This window comes from Molossus molossus, unplaced genomic scaffold (assembly GCF_014108415.1).
Source record: "Molossus molossus isolate mMolMol1 unplaced genomic scaffold, mMolMol1.p scaffold_m16_p_22, whole genome shotgun sequence".
Lineage (NCBI taxonomy): Eukaryota > Metazoa > Chordata > Mammalia > Chiroptera > Molossidae > Molossus > Molossus molossus.
Genome location: NW_023425358.1, coordinates 38321264 through 38338131, shown reverse-complemented (window position 1 = coordinate 38338131; position 16868 = coordinate 38321264). Strand labels below are relative to the sequence as shown.

At 51.8% G+C, this 16868-nt stretch overlaps 1 protein-coding gene across 5 annotated transcripts in view; it reads left to right on the top strand.

The window, feature by feature from the left end:
• The window catches only part of GOLGA3 (golgin A3), a 35722-nt gene extending 22348 nt beyond the window's left edge, over window positions 1-13374 (top strand). For 3 of the 5 annotated variants that reach the window (XM_036276682.1, XM_036276684.1, XM_036276681.1), the window contains exons 12-24: window positions 582-659; window positions 2084-2347; window positions 3222-3316; window positions 3643-3859; window positions 5934-6077; window positions 7191-7388; window positions 8037-8153; window positions 8420-8559; window positions 9066-9198; window positions 9399-9521; window positions 10248-10412; window positions 11207-11370; window positions 11951-13374. In XM_036276682.1, the coding sequence (XP_036132575.1) occupies window positions 582-659; window positions 2084-2347; window positions 3222-3316; window positions 3643-3859; window positions 5934-6077; window positions 7191-7388; window positions 8037-8153; window positions 8420-8559; window positions 9066-9198; window positions 9399-9521; window positions 10248-10412; window positions 11207-11370; window positions 11951-12170 (2058 nt within the window). In that variant the 3' untranslated portion in view covers window positions 12171-13374. The remainder of the gene's footprint in view (window positions 1-581; window positions 660-2083; window positions 2348-3221; window positions 3317-3642; window positions 3860-5933; window positions 6078-7190; window positions 7389-8036; window positions 8154-8419; window positions 8560-9065; window positions 9199-9398; window positions 9522-10247; window positions 10413-11206; window positions 11371-11950) is intronic. The other 2 variants (XM_036276685.1, XM_036276683.1) reach the window with 1 other exon arrangement.
• Window positions 13375-16868: the final 3494 nt, after the last annotated feature.

The following is a 16868-nucleotide window of genomic DNA, read 5'->3' as shown; positions in this document are numbered from 1 at the left end:
AATGACTTTCCCATTAGGAAGTAAAACCGAGGGGGGGCTGTGTTTTCACTGCAGACGTCAGCTGAGCTCAGTTACTTTCTAGGACAGACACAGAGCAGCTTGTCGAACCAGAGAGGGCATAGTTACAGGAACTGTGCAAATTCTTTTGACAGATTTGAACTTGATTTACTGACAGTAGGAGGAGCAAAAGCTCATACTTGGAAAGCTCCAGAAGAGACATTTGCTCGGTACTAGGCATTACTGATCACGTTTAAGGTTTACCTGTGTTGTCATTATTGACCACGTCATTGGTAGTTACACCTTGGATCAAAGTCATTATCCTAAAAATAGTGGATACAAAGTGGTGGTGGTGTTACTGCCTCACTGGGAGGCTATCTTTCCAACCCCAACTCAGGGGCTAGAGTGCACACATGTCCCTGCAGGCCCTGGGCCCCCTGGAGCCATGAGTAAGGTCTGTGCACACGTGTCCCTGCAGGCCCTGGGCCCCCTGGAGCCATGAGTAAGGTCTGTGCACACGTGTCCCTGCAGGCCCTGGGCCCCCTGGAGCCATGAGTAAGGTCTGTGCACACGTGTCCCTGCAGGTGGAGCACCTGGAGGAAGACGCTACCTCTCTGAAAAAACAGATGCAGAAAATAAAGGAACAGTTTCTTCAACAGAAGGTAAAGTTGAGTTGTTGGTGTTCTTTGTATGAAACGAGTGTGTGGAAAGAGTCTTGTAATCACTTCATTAGCACAAGTTGATCAAGATCAAGGTGATGTCTAAATGCCTTTGTGGTTGTTGTTTTTTAATCCTCACTGGAGGATACACTTACTAATTTTAGAGAGAAGAGAAGGGGGAGAGAGAGACAGAGACAGAGAGAGAAACATTAATCAGCTGCCTCTTGTACGTGTCCCAACTGGGGATTGAACCCATGACCTTATGGTGCATGGGACAACTCTCTAACCAACTGAGCCATACCAGCCAGGGCTAGACGCCTTCAGTTTTTTGTTTTTTGGTTGTTGTTTTTTTTATCCTCACTCAAGGGTATTTTTTCCATTGATTAAAAAAAAATTTTTTTTTTCTTTATTGATTTTAGAGAAAGAGGAAAAGAGAGGGAGAGAGAGATGGAAACATCAATGAGAGAGAACATCGATTGGCCGCCTCCTGCATGCCCCCCACTGGGGATTTAGCCCACAGCCTGGGCATGTGCCTTGACCAGGAATCGAACCGGTGACCTCTTGGTGCATGCGTCGATGCTCAATCACTGAGCCACACAGGCTATTCATTCATTGATATTTTAGAGAGGGTAGGGACAGAAACATCAACTTGAGAGAGACACATCAATTGGTTGCCTCCTGCATGACCCCAATTAGAGCCTGGGATCAAACCTGCAACCCAAGTACATGCACTTAACCAGGAATCAAATCCCAAGACCCTTTGGTGCTCGGGCTGATACTCTAATCACTGAGCCACACCAGCCAGAGTGACACCTTCAGTTACTAAAGGTACTTGTTTGACTTCAACACATGCCCCTCGCCCTTCCATTTTACTGTCTCCAGAGTCAGGTGGGTCCACAGTGGGCTTGGTGTCTGACTGCGAGCATCATGCCCTGTGGTCACAGCAGAGAGTGTGCATCACCACCACACAGGCTAAGTCTCTATTTAACACGCTTGAAAAAATGATACCATGATCTAGCATTGACATAGGTCATGGTGCACGTGTGGTGTGTGTTTATGTTTGTGAAGCCCATTTGTGTGGGAGGAAGGAGAATGTCGCCAGCCCAGGGTCTCAGGAGGGATGGCCCCTGAGGGAGCGTGCTAAGTGGTGTGGGCTTTATTACAAGGGGACAGCCTGTCAGCCAGGAGTGCAGCTCAGAGAAGGAATTGCCAGAATCCCAGCGAAGACAGACGATTGAGGTGCATGACAGTTCATGCTTTGCCCAGACTTGTTCAGGAGCGAAATAACAGGGTGTCTCAGTTGGTGGTGTCTTGGGTTTGGTGAATTCTGTTATCTTTAGCCCCAGGTAAGTGGTGAGCATTTGTATGTAAGCCGAGTGTGCCCTGTGCGGCCCTGCCCGCACTGGCTGCAGCTTCTGTCTTGGCAGGTGATGGTGGAGGCCTACCGACGGGACACCGCCTCCAAAGACCAGCTCATCAGCGAGCTCAAGGCCACGAAGAAGAGGCTGGACTCGGAGGTGAAGGAGCTGAGGCAAGAGCTGATTCAGCTTCAAGGGGACAAGAAATCCGTGGAGGTGGAGCAGTCGCGCTTGCAGAAGGAGGTGTCCAGGGTCCAGCAGCAGATGGCGGCTCTCGAAGGGCATCTGGAGTCGGTGCAGAAGGAGCGCGATGAGATGGAGACGCACCTGCAGGTCTGGGGATGTGCTGATGGTGTGGGGCTCCTGTGGTGGGTGGGGCACCTGGAGTTTATACAGATGGCTGCAGCAGGTGGACACAGAGCAGTGAGGGTGACAGGCACCTGCGGGGGTGGCGTTGATCTGAGCGCCGGAGGAGGGCGTCAGCACCATGTGGAGAGCAGGGACAGCGTGGGGTCCCAGGCTGCAACAGCTGTTTCAAGCTCTGGGTAGTGGGAGCTGGCGAGCGATGTGGATCAGGGCTGGGACTGAGGCTGGGGGGAGGCTGGCATGAGGTGGGAGCCTGGTGGAGATGGCAGTGACAGCAAGGCTGAGGAGGCCTGAGGGGACAGGGAGAGCGAGACCTCCGTCCACAGGCCTGTTGGGTCTGAGGGGTATTTCCTGAGATGAGAAATGAGGGGACATGTCAGACCAAGGCTGTTTGACATGTGAGGTCTTTGAAGTGCAGGAGAGGGCCAGGCAGGATGCAGGAGGCAGATTGGCTGGAGGCTGCAAGCTAAGAGGTTTGAAAACAGTGTTGGAGCATGTGGTGCAGGTGGAGCTGCAGGAGCTGGGGCTCTGTGGGACACCTGCAGCCACTAGAGTGTGTGTTCTCATGGACGTGCTCAGGGCAGCGAGTGGGGCCAGGAGGAGGCTGAGGCCCCTGAACTGGTTCACAGTCACTCCTGTGGGTGCTGGGGCACCCAGGAAGAGGGTGGTCCTTTCCAGTGTTCCTCCATTGCTCTGACACAGGCAGCTCAGGACACTGGAGCCCTCTGAAGTGGTCATTTGTAAGAGGGCAAAGCTTTCTGTTAGGACCTTCAAAACCCATGTGCAGGCAGCCCTGAAACTACCTGGGTGTGTGCTCACTGGTCTTCTACCTCCTGTGCAGTCTCTGCAGTTTGACAAACAGCAGGTGGCCGCATTGACAGAGGCCAACGAGGCGCTGCAGGCACAGGTGGAGGAGCTGCGGCAGGGAGCTGCCAGGTGAGCACTGGCTTTCCCTTCCCCTGCGTTTTCCCTTGGACCGTTTCCTATGCTTGTTGGACCCCCACCCCCACCTCAGCATGCTGCATGTGCACACGCTGTGCTCGTGTCAGCCCGTGACCCACTCGTGAGCTCTTGTTGTGAGTAGGAGCACATGAGCAGCTCCAGGAGTGTGGGGCAGGTTTGAGCACAGTGCTGGGCGCTGTAGTGCCACCGATACTGGCCACGTCCAGGGGTCTTGAATCTGGGGTCACAGAACCAGGAGAGGTGGAGCTGGGGGCCAGTAAGGGGACTCGAGATGTCCTGTTTCCTCCACCATACCCCAGAGCCCTCACTGAACAGAAGCAGAGGATGACGCGGCTGGGCTCGGACCTGAGCACCGCGCAGAAGGAGATGAAGAGCAAGCACAAGGCCTATGAGAGCGCCGTGAGCATCCTGAGCCGCCGCTTGCAGGAGGCCCTCACAGCCAAGGAGGCGGCCGAGGCTGAGCTGAGCCAGCTGAGGGCCCAGGCAGCCGATGGTGCCAGCAACCTCACGCTGAATGTGCGTACCTCGTCTGCTCTGGCCCGTCGCAGCTTCCAGTGGGAACATGAGGGCTACGAGCATGTCCCCAACACCCTCATAGGATGCCAGGAAAGGGGCCGAATGAGCGTGTGCAGCATTTCTGTAAAATTCTGCATGGTGTCAACATGACAAGGGACATGAACCGCACGCAGGTCCTCTTGATGAGTCCCTGTGAACCTGTGGGGTATGTGAGTTGGCTCGGACACTCGGTCCTCAGGCAGGGTTCATGGTGCCCTCGCTGTGCTAGCTCCTTCTCCACACCCCTTCAGTGTCTGAGGGGAATTTCTGTGAGCAGCGTGAATGGGGACGGCGAGGGTTCCAGTGAGTGTGGGACAATTCAGAAAAGCTTTTAGAGGAGGCAGCATTTGACTGGTCTTGAATAAATGAGGCATTGGGGTGGACAGGTTGAGCATCTCAGCTGAGGGTCCTGGAAGGGCCTTCGAGAGGTAGGTGGGGGTCAGGGCATGTATCAGATGCAGACTGACAGCTCAGGTGGGGTGACACCTGCAGCTTACCTGTTGAAGGACAGGGAGACCAGGAGAGGCTGTGTTGGGGAGAGGACTGGATGCACGCAGGTGGCAGGATAGAAGAGGGTGTGGCTCGGGTTCACGCGGCTGTGTGCGAGCACAGAAGGGCCCAGCGTCCAGGTTCAGGTGGTGGCAGGTGGCTCTGCTGACAGGTTGCTTCATCCTGGAGGAATCGCAGAAGGAGGTTAGTGTCAAAAGCCCAAAGCCTTTTGCTTGTGGGTTATTTTTAAGGCAACAGGAGTCTGGCGTCCCTGAGCAGCATGGAGGATGGGCAGCAGGAGGGAGCTCCTGGCTGGGGGGTGGGTAGTTCATGACACGAGACTCTTGGACTTGCTCAGGGCCCTGCCGGCTTTGGGGCTGACCGTTTCCTTTCACTTTTGATACTCAGAGTAAAATTCTACCTAAGCCAGTTAATCTTCATTTTTATTTATTACTCTCCAATTTGAATTGTTTCACTTATGTCTAGTAATTGTGTTTCTTGTGAAGTTTGTTTCTGTCCCCTGCATTTATTATAGCATGGTGTTTTCTTGCCAAATTAAATTAAATGCTTTTTCTCACCTGCTTACTTTATAAAACGTTAGGAGGGGAAAATTTATTCAATTACAATTTCCCTTCTGTAAAATACTTGTTTTGTTTTTTTAGTCCCTTGGCTTATGTGGTAGGTAAGAGGGTATAAAGCCTGTAGAGTCTGCCCTCCACTTGCTGCAGTAGCCCAGCCACAAGCTGCTTAGTCTGCTCGTAGCAGGTGCAGGGTGGACCTCGGGCACATCACTCACCTTCCTGATCCGCAGTGTTAGATGGGGTGAGGCAGGTAGTCAGACCCTTCATCAGGAGCTCAGTGGAGAGACAGGTATGAAGTGCTCAGAACAGTACCACACCCCGATGGCAGCAAGAGTGTGTTCACATTCATAGGTGCACACCTGTGGTGCTGGTTACATCATACCTGCTATGGGTATGGGGCTTACTTGCCCCAGATGGTTATTTATTTATTTATTTATTTTATCCTCACCTGAGGACATTTTTTCGTTTTTTGTTCAGATAGAGTGGGAGGGGGAGAGAGGAAGAGAGAGAGAGAGAGAGAGAGAAACATCAACGTGAAAGGGACACATGGGGTGGTTACCACCCGCACGACCCAACCAGGGCTGGTGACAAACTCCAACCGAGATACATGCCCTTAGTGGGAACCAAACCTGGGTCTCTCTGGACTGCAGGCCAATGCTCTAACTGCTGAGCCATACCGGCCAGGGCCAGAGAGTAATTCATAATGCTTACCTGCAAGTCAGAATTTTCTGCATTTTTAGAGCATTTAACTGAAGATTATTTTGTTCGTGAGTCACCACTGTGTACATACAGTGTTAATTAAGTCCACTTAAGGGAAGAGAAGTGCTGTGAGCAGCATTCACCTATCGGTGTGGTCAGCAGCCTCTCAGGGTCAGGTGACCTGGGGCCACACGGGAGGAAGGTCAGCACCTGACATGGCCGTATTGAAGCCTGTGACTCAGTTTACCTTTCTGTTCTGCTGTTAGGAGAGAATCCAGGCTCTGGAGTTGGAGCTGAAGACTGTGGGTCACAGCAAGGTGATGCTGGAGAAAGAGCTGCAGGAGGTCATCGCACTGACCAGCCAGGAGCTGGAGGAGTACCGGGAGAAGGTGCTGGAGCTGGAGGATGAGGTAGGCAAGCTCCTGGTCGCATGGCAAAGTGGACAGGCCATGCCACTCCAGGGGTAGCTCTGGAGCAGAGAGAAGGGCCTTGGGGCATTAGAGCCTGACCACACTGCACACTGTCCTGTCTACACTGCACACTGTCCTGACCTGATCACACTGCACACTGTCCTGACCACACTGCACACTGTCCTGACCTGACCACACTGCACACTGTCCTGACCACACTGCACACTGCCCTGTCCTGACCACACTTCACACTGTCCTGACCTGACCACACTGCACACTGTCCTGACCTGACCACACTATACACTGTCCTGACCTGACCACACTGCACTCTGTCCTGACCACACTGCACACTGTCCTGTCCTGACCACACTGCACACTGTCCTGACCTGACCACACTGCCCTGACCTGACCACACTGCACACTGCCCTGTCCTGACCACACTACACACTGTCCTGACCTGACCACACTGCACACTGTCCTGACCACACTGCTCACTGTCCTTACCTGACCACACTACACACTGTCCTTACCTGACCACACTGCACACTGTCCTGACCACACTGCACACTGCCCTGACCTGACCACACTGCCCTTACCTGACCACACTACACACTGTCCTGTCCTGACCACACTGCACACTGTCCTGACCTGACCACACTGCACACTGTCCTGACCTGACCACACTGCACACTGTCCTGTCCTGACCACACTGCACACTGTCCTGACCTGACCACACTGCACACTGTCCTGACCACACTGCACTCCGCGCACTGCCCTGACCTGACCATGATCACCCAAGGGCTAGACTCCCCCCATGCAAGGTAACACCAGCCTCTGTCAAGGATGCGTGTCCACTGCCTCCTGTGTGGTGGACGTCGGAGGTCTTGTGGCAGCTATTCTCCTGACTAGCGTTGCAAATACCAAGAAACCTATTTCAGATGGGCTGGACCTTTAAAGATCCCACGTGACTGTCAGGCTCTGAGACAGGTGCTGCCTCCGCCCGGTGTGGTACAAGGGTGTCTGTCTCTGTGTGCTATGTTGCTGTTCCCATTTTTAGTGGGCGGTGGTTCCTCTGACCAAACATGTTACTGACTTCCCTGGGATTTGTTTCAGCTTCAGGAATCCAGAGGCTTTAGGAAGAAGATAAAGCGTCTTGAGGAGTCAAATAAGAAGTTGGCTCTAGAGTTGGAACATGAGCGAGGGAAGCTCACTGGCCTTGGGCAGTCCAGCGCAGCTCTGCGGGAGCACAACAGTGTGTTGGAGACGGCGTTAGCCAAGAGGGAGGCCGACCTCGTGGAGCTGAACCTTCAGGTACTCAGATTTAATGCGCTGTGCGGAACAGGCCAGGTGGCGCTCCGGTCTTGCTTTGTGTGTCGTCATCACAGCTCCTGCAGGAAACTGCACACCCAGTCGGCCCACAGCTGAGTCCCAGAGAGCTTGGGATGGCAACTCTGCTGGGCCAGATGGGCCCTCCCCAGCTCAAGGCAGTCACCCTGTATGTAAGGGACTATTCTCAGCCAGGGTCTCAGTCCAGACCCTGTTCTCAGCTCAGGCTCTGCAGCCTCTGGTGACTCGGGGTATTGGGCATTTTAGGATGTCCTCCTATGGCCATCGAAGGCCTTGGATTTTTCAGCCATCAGCTCACAGACCCATTCCTGCTGCCTCACCATGTGCATCACTTGCCTCACCATGGGGGTGTTGCGTTTATAACCCTGATTCATGTGCATGTTGGTGTCACATGCTTGAGTATGATCGTATGATTACACTCCTTCAGTTTCAGTTGTGTTTGTTACCGCATCTCCAGAAATGAAGTCTCTCTACTTCCTGTCTCCTATGCTTGGTGGTCACATGTGAAGCCTGTGCCACCCGTGTGGTGCCAATCACAGTGGCCCGTGCTTTGTCCCGGGCTCTGCAGGCTGTGGCATCATTGTCCTTCCTGACTGGTCCCCTGCGCTGCAGGTTCAGGCCATTATGCAGCGCAAGCAGGAGGAGGACCGCCAGATGAGGCAGCTTGTGCAGACCTTACAGTCCGCTCTGGAGAGAGAGAAGCTGGAAGTGCACAGCCTCCGGGAACAGGTGTGTGGCCAGCGTGAGGACAAGTCCCCAGTGCGGCTGTGTGTGGGCTTTGCAGGGCACGTTTACAGGGTCTAGAACTGGGCTCGAGCACCTTGACACAGCCTTTTCCTCCAGGAACTCACTGTACAAATCCCAGGCACAGAGGTGTCACCAGGGCATGGGTGACCTTGGGGGCTGGAGAGCCCTGATGACCATCAGGACAAGAGAGGGCAAAGGGAACACTGCTTCTACCATGGCCCCTGCTGAGGCTGGTGTCCTCCTTCTAGGTGGCTGCAGCCAAAGCAGAAACAGGGCACAGTCGCCGCCACTTCAAGGCCGCCACCTTGGAGCTGAGCGAGGTGAAGAAGGAGCTGCAGGCCCAGGAGCTCCTGGTGCAGACGCTGCAGGCAGCAGCTGAGCATCTGCAGTGAGTGCCACGGCAGAGGGCTGGCTGCCAGGGGTCCTCGACAGGGCTCCCGAGGTCCAGGGAGCACACTGCTCGCTGTGGGGTCACGTGTGAGCAGGTCTGGGAAGAGGAAGACATCCAGCCCAGTCTCAAGAAGCTTGCATGTAACCCCACATTTCAGCCCTGATGCTGCTGTACTCTCCCGGTTTCCCACTGAGAACAGTGTCCAGTGGCCCCGAGGGCTATGCCCACCCCCAAGGCACACGTTGGCTCTGATGAGGGCAGCCTCAGTTGCATGTGTGCAGAGATGTGTGCATTGATCCCTGTGCATTGATACTGGCCCTCCCACTGTAATCCCAGGGGTTTTGTGAGGCCTAGTGCTTGGAACGCCCCTAGGCACTCCCCGCCCAGGGTGAGCAGCCTGTGAGTCTCACCCAGGACGGTCACGTCAAGCTGACACCATTTGGGCTGTGGGGTGTTAGAGAGGAAGAAAGCTGTTGGTGCATCTGCCTTATTTTTTGTGCCAGGCTTCAGGAGGGCAGACATGCCCAGGAAGTAGCACAGTTCCAGGCAGAGCTTGCGGAGACACGGATGCAGTTGCAGCTCCTGCAGAAGCAGCTGGACGAGCAGCTGAGCAAACAGCCCGTGGGAAACCAAGAGGTGATGTTGGGGGCGGCTTTGCGTCTCAGCTAACTGGACCTGCAGGGCTGGGCTCTGCTGCTTGTCGACTGAACCCGTTTACTCCCTGTCCGCTTGCACAGGGATAGTTACTTGTTCTAAGCATGACATTAAACAAGACACGGAGAGATAGAGCACTTTTTGTGACATTCTTTTGCTCATGTGACTTTTCCCTCCTGTAGATGGAAAACCTGAAGTGGGAGGTGGATCAGAAGGAGAGAGAAATCCAGTCGCTGAAGCAGCAGCTGGGCCTGACTGAGCAGCAGAGCAGGCGGGAGCTAGACGGGGTCGAGCGGTCTCTGCAGGTACTGGTGCACAGACTAGGGGCGTCGGGCAGATTTCACCTTAGATAAATGTGACTTGAGCCATTACTGCACCTGCTGTGTCAGAGGTAACAGTGAACTGGGAGCCATGTTACCCCATTTCACAAGGATGTCTGGAGTCTCTGTACTTCCTGTCTCCTACACTTGGTGGTAACATGTGAAGCCTGTGCCACCCGTGTGGTGCCGATCACAGTGGCCTGTGCTTTGTCCTGGGCTCACAGCAGCTGACGGAGGCCAAGGACACCAGAGCCTTTTGCCACACCTGGGCCGAGCTGAGCTGTGGCCGTGACTGTCACAGCACCTGTGACGGGTGGTGCAAGGCCACCCGTTGGTGACGCTATCTGCAAGCAGGCATCTGGGACAGTCCTGGCTGCTGAGGGAGGGTCAGGAGTGGGACCTATGCACAATGGTTTGACTGACCGCTGGACTCGACTCTTTCTCAGGCACTGACGTGGGGCTCACACGGGGTTTCTGGGGTTTGTTGTAGCTGAGGTCAGGGCAATGTCACTGACTTCTGACAGTAATACCTGGGGGACATGAGTTCAACTTCTAGCGTCATACAGTCTCGACTGCTGGAACTGTAGCCAGGAAGGGCCTCCACGGCCGTCAGTGCTTTACTGCATCCCCTTAGACTTGCGACACACAAATGGGGTCCTAACAGCGTGTTTGAGGTCTTTTAGCTAAACTCTGTGATTTGACTTCCCTTAGAATATCAAGTCTGAGCTGGAGATGGTACGGGAAGACCTGTCTGTGACCCAGAAAGACAAGTTTGTACTTCAGGCTAAAGTGTCGGAGCTGAAGAACAACATGAAAACTCTGCTCCAGCAGAACCAGCAGCTCAAGCTGGACCTGCGACGCAGCGCGGCTAAGGTGGTGAGCAGCTGCACCATCAGAGGAGCAGGGTCTGCAGGCCTGTGGGCGGGGCAGCGGGTTGTCAGACATAAGGTTCTGTTTGACCCACATTTAGCAACTGTGAAAATAAGTGGTGGAGAATTCTGCTTGGACAACAGGCCAAGTCATTTTATGTTGGTGCCTTTTCCAATAGATTGTTCACTTCTTTTCATGAGTTCAGGTACCATTTTATTGGTTTGGCTTTATAAATCCAGTGTAGCCCTGGTATGCTGTGTTAACAAGATCCCTGGCAAACCCGGCTGGGACAGAACTTGGTCCCAGGGACTCTGGAACCCGAGGCTGCGGTCGTCCGTCCAGCTCCGATGGTCTGCCTGCTGGCATGTGTCTCTCCTTAGTGCTTTTCCCGGTCAGGGAAATAGCACTGATTTGGAGCTTTATCAGCATCAATTGTCTATCTGTGCAAAAAGTTTGAAGTGATACCAAGGGGAGTTGTCTGAGTTGAAAAATTGACTTAATTTCTTAGGGAAACTTGTAGTCAGGGTAGTGGTCTCTCATGGAAAGTCCTGCGTGGAGCTTGAGTTTAGGGCTCAGCTCCGTCCTGAGGCAGGTCTGTGGTTTGTTCTGTCGTGTGCGGTAGGAAGGTTTTCTACTAGGCCAGCATTTCTTGAGCCCCAGTGGCTGCCAGCTCAGTGGGTACAGGTAGTCGGATGTGCCTTCCCAGGGCTGCATGGAGCTGAAGGCAGGTCTGCAAGCATCTGCGATGGCAGAACCATGGGGCAGGCAGCTGAGAGCTAACCACACTCTTTCATGAACAGAGAAAGGAACGGAGAGGAGAGGCCAGCCCTTCCAGCCCTGTGACGCCAGTGAAGGTCCCCGACTGCCCAGTCCCAGCCTCACTGCTGGAGGAGCTTCTGAGGCCCCCGCCAGCTGTGAGCAAGGAGCCCCTGAGGAATCTCAACAGCTGTCTCCAGCAACTGAAGTACGGCAGGCTCTGTCTCATGTCGTTTATTCTCTCAGTCCCATGTTTAACTTGGCAGAGTCTCTGCTGCAGCACTGCATGCCCAGCCAGGGCTGAGCAGGTCTCTCTTAAGTGGGTCACATTGTAAGGTGAGAACTGCCTGCAGTTAAATGACACTCTGAAACCCAAACCCTAAGTCACCAGGACCTGAGCCCCTAAACCTGTGAGCATCAGGCCATTGTTTGGAGGGTGTGGCCATGTGGGGACATATTTTTTGACCCTGTGAGGGTAACCACATCAGTTCCTCAACTCTGTCTTCCTCACATTGTCCCTGAGAAGCAGTCTGTGTATGCGGAGCCTTGCGGGCTATTGGCCTCCACGTGACACTGAGAAGTGTTGAGTCATTCAGTTCTGTGACCACCATCGGTGTTGCTGGTGCAAGTAGGCAGGTTCCTTTAGTCCCTGAAGGTGCCACAGATGTGGAGCGAATGGCCATTCAGGTGAAGCTTGCTGGGCTTCACATCCATCTTGGGGAAGCAGTGGCATCTGTCTTGGCTGTCCTCTGACTGGCCTTCCTACCTCTGCCCTCTTGTGTCCCCAGGCAGGAGATGGACAGCCTGCAGCGCCAGATGGAGGCACACACCATCACTGTGCATGAGTCGCTGACCTCATGGACTCAGGGGGACCCTGCCACCAGCCCCACTTCTGTAGGCAACCATGCCAACCCCGCAGGAGACACAGAGCCACCCAGGCCCAGCAGCGATTCCAGAGATGGGCTGGGAACAGCGACTGCTGAGCATCCCCAGCCTGAGTGTGTGTAGCTGCCTGGACGTCCCCTCAAAGGTCACATGTTTCCCTCAGCAGTGGAATTTAAGTTTTGTGTTTGCCTCTACCAGGAATAAAATAACACGGGAGCCACCTGCAGATCACGACCAGCTTCCCCGCAAAGTGACCAAATCTTAAAATCCTAGTTGAGCTCTCAGTGACAGTGTTGGAAGGTGTCTGATGGTCATTTGCAGGAGGCAGAGCCTCATGAGCCAGGCAGGCGCTGCTCTGTGGCTGCTGGTCCTGGGAACTGGGTCCAGGGCCCACTCCCTCACTTTCCTGTGGGCCCAGTGTGAGCTCCGCCTCCCCAAGGAAGTGAAGCTTTATTTGCACCTTCGGTTTTATTTTATTTTATTTTATTTTATGTTCATAGTCGTCCCACCACAGGGTGTGTGTGTAAATACTGAGACTCATAACCTAATCTTTAAAAAGTCTATCCTCGTGTTATTTAAAAATGACCTGAATTGTCTGCTTTTTGATTGCCTTTTGAAAATCTGCTGTCAGGAAATTATGTACATGTAGGATTAAGGGATGTCAGTCAGAAAATTATATTTTAAGAAATATAATTATTTTATTTACTCTACCTTCTAAAACCAAATACTCTTAGAGCGTTCTTTCTTATTTTTTTTCACCTTATTTTTGAGGGTCTTTTCCTTGTCTATGTGCACGATACCTACTGTCCAACCCGCATTGCTTGGCCTGCCCTGGACCACCCCAGGCAACATGGCTTCCCCAGGCCCCACCTTCTGTGCCTGAAGTGGCAGTGTCCACCAGACCTGTGGTCATCAGAGACATGCTGGGCTCAGTGGTGACGGGCGTCAGAGGTCGAGGTCCTGAACAACCAGGCACCTCAATGTGTGAGGTTTTCCTGTGCGTCTGTCCCCGAGTTTGCCAAGAAAACCTAAAATAATATTTATTGTAAAAGTTGGAGGACAGCGAGGTGGGTGCATGTGCACCCTGTGCAGACCTGCTGCTGGGGGAAGGGGTCCGCGCGCATCGCAAGCCCATGTGCTGTGACTGTCACGTTTGTGGAGAAAACTGGCATTTTTAAGCTATCTGTGTTCTCTTATGATGTCAGAAGGTTCATTGATAAAGTGGCGTTAACTACAAAGATGTTTAGTGTTTAAAAAGGTTCCCTAGCTCCCTGGCGGACCAGAGTCTCAGGTTTGATTCCAGTCAAGGGCACATACCTAGGTTCTGGTTGGGGTCATGTGGGAGGCAATCAATCGATGTGTCTCTCACGTCAGTGTTTCTCTTTTTCTCTCCCACTCTATCGAAGATAAATGGAAAAAACGTATCCTTGGGTGAGGATTTAAAAAAAAAGGTTCCCTAGCAAGTATTGGGACTTCTAAATATGTGTCTCATTTGTACAGGGTCAATCTTGAAACAGTACTTGAAAACTCATTATGTGTCCTACTTTTCATGATCGGTTGGAAACCATTTTTGACAAACTTATTTTTGTACCATTAGAAGAGAAAGATGACAGTTTATGTTCTTAGTTGTTTGGGCTGCATCATCCTTGTTTTAATTTTAAAACCAAGAAATGGCACTCAGCCCCATGCCTCGGCAGCTGTCAGGCTCCATGGAAGACCTGCCACTTGTCACCGTGTCCTCTCTGTTGGGAAAAATGAATTCTGATTGCACCCATCGAGGGGAGGCCAGCCTCTGCCTTCATTTGCCCACTCTCCACATGCTCAGATGCTGTCTTGCTTCCTGTCGTTGCCCTGTGCCACCTTCGCCTCCATCCCCATCCTTCCGCTCAACCAGTGGCCAACCCTCTTCGGTCTAGGCTTTGCGTATTCACGTGGTATTTTCTGTAGCTCCTGCTTTCTTATCTCCACGGGACATACTGTCACTGCTGCCTCCCAACCTGGGAAACGTACTTCTGTTGTGGGCAGAAGTGGGAATTAGGAATTTACACGTGAGAAACAGCTGTCAAGTATGGGGTATGTGTAATACCCGGTTCACCATTGCATTGTATGTGTGTATCTTTCATCCTGGGTGATGAATACTCTCGTCCTCAGACAATGTTGGTTTGGGCACCTTATGATGTCATTTCTTATTTTTCTCATGTTTCAAAAAAAAAAACTTATTGCAATGTGATTATCATTGATTTCTCCACAATGCACATCATGATGGTAGACGCCATGGATGTGATAGGTTTAGTTTTACAGGGTGGGGCAAAAGTAGGTTTTCAGTTGTTTATATGGAAAATAATACAATAAATAATATATAAGAATAAACTGTTTTGTAAGCTGTCACAAGAGAGTAAGAATACACATACTTTTGCCCCTCTCAATTTGGAGGGATAAGAGGCATTTTCGGTTAGGGTGTGAAACTGACTCTTGTCCCAGGGTCCAGGCAGCAGCAGAGAAGTCGGCTTGTGGCCAGAGTGTTAGGAAGTCACACTAAGCCCCTCACAGCTTAGACCTTTCTTGGTCTAGGTTACTGCAAGTCACCGAAACATACATTTCTACTTCATGAGTGTCTTTCTTAACAACAATTAAGTGTGGTGTGTAAAGATTTCTGGCCATGAGAGGGACCTGTGTGTCTGAAGAGAAATCTCCCTTCTTTAGGGACCCCCACGACATGACAACACTGTGACGTATGAGACACAGCCTTTATTCACATAATGACTACGTTCCAGGCGAGTCCCGTGTGTGGTGGTCTCAGGTTATAAGGTCCTTGGGGTAATGTTTTCGAGAGTCTAGAAAGCTTGGTGGTTTTAAGTTATTCAAATTTGTTAAAAATTTCCTCATAAAAGGGAGTCCTCAGGTTGGGGCTGTTCAGGGGAAAGGTGTTACTGTGTACAACAAATTGTAACTTTAAAAAGCATGTTGATTTTTTACAAATTTAAGCGTGCTTGGGAATTCCTTACATTTTGTGCAATAAACTATTTTTTGTTAAAGATTTTCCTATTTCATTGCAGGGGTGGGTTTCACATATTTATTTTATGTTGCTACTCTTCAAATGCTTGTCTTCAAAGAATTTTACTTTTTTGCCAAAGTTTCAGACAGGCTGTGAAATCCAGCTTCTCAAGGTACCTGGACCACAGCAGCACAGCAGTGCTCACCCACCCTGTTCCCTCTCTGTGTCTAGGGAACCACAGCACCACAGCAGTGCTCACCCACACTGTTCCCTCTGTGTCCATGCCACCTGCTGTTACGTGCACGTCAGTATCAGGAGAGGCCTTTAACAGGGAAGGGGGATGCTCCAAGTGATCCAGAGGAAAGGCTGGTAGCCACTTTGAGTTGCAGAGGGTTCACATGTGCGTCCTGTACTGGGGTGTTGTGAGCTGGCCCTTGGCCCTGATGACACTCATTCTGATGATAACAGGATCGTAACTCTGAATCTGTTTTTCTTTTCCCTTTTTTTTTTTTAGTATTTTTAATTGATTTTTTGAGAGAGAGGAAACATGGATGTGAGAGAGATACATGGATTAGCTGCCTCCTGCATGCCCCCTACTGGGGATTGAGCTCAAAACCCAGGCATGTGCCCTAACCTGGAATTGAACTGGGACCTGTCAGTGAATGACTTTGCTCAGTCCACTGAGCCACACCAGCGGGTCTGAGTCTCTGTTTGTTTGATTTTTTAGAGAGCAAGAGAGAGATAAACATCTACTGGTTGCCTCTTACGTGAGCCTCAACTGGGGATCAAACCTGAAACCTGGGTATGTGTAGACTTAGATTTGAACCCGCCACCTTTGGTGTACAGGATGACACTCCAACCCCTGAGCCACGCTGGCCAGGTCTGAGTCTCAGTTTTGAGGCCACCCGGTCTCACCTCTTTCATACTTTATTCTATTTATCATCAGATAGTGTGGGAGGGAGGGAGAGACATTGGTGGGAGAGAGGCACATCTCCTGGTTGCCTTCTGCACAACCCAACCAGGGCCTGGGATGAACCACAACCAAGATACGTGCCCTTGACCAGAATCGAACCCTCATTGGTCTGCAGGCCAACGCTCTAACCGCTGAGCAAAACCAGCCAGGGCTCATACTTTATTCTTGACCGAGAAGTGATCCAGATCCAGACGCAGAGTCTTGTGTGAAATATGCAGAGGAGAACCAGTGATCAGAGCATGATTGTGGGTGGGAGGCACTGGGTTTTTCCTGTGACTATTCCTCTTACCCTCTGTAACCAGGAGTCAGGTAACACACAGGTATGAGTGAGACTCCCCGACTACCTCCTTTGTGGCCTTAACTTAGTGAAACACTGAGGATGTTTCTTCTCCTACCATGACCATAAAGGGCATGGTCACATATCAGAACTTTTACTTATAAAATTTCTTAACCTGTGCAAACCCGGACCACCTTCCTTGACTCCTGCTCTGGCCATCAGCTGCCTCAGACATTCACAGCGCATTGAGCATCTTGTTCTCGATGCAGGATCTTTTCCGATTACCTTTTTTACACTTGGATGAATTCTGTGTCTTCTTCATCTAAATTGTGCTGATGCCATAAGACATTTATGCATGCTTCTGAGACAGAAAGCGCTGTTTTGAGAAATGGGCACCCTCTCCTTGGAACCTGTCACGGGAATGAGTGAAGTGTTTAAAAGCTTCACAAGACAGCCCTGGCCAGTTTGCTCACCGGTTAGAGCATTGGCCTGCGGTCCTGAGAGACCCGGGTTTGGTTTCCGCTAAGGGCACATACCTTGGTTGCAGTTTGTCTCCGGCCCTGGTTGGTCATGCGG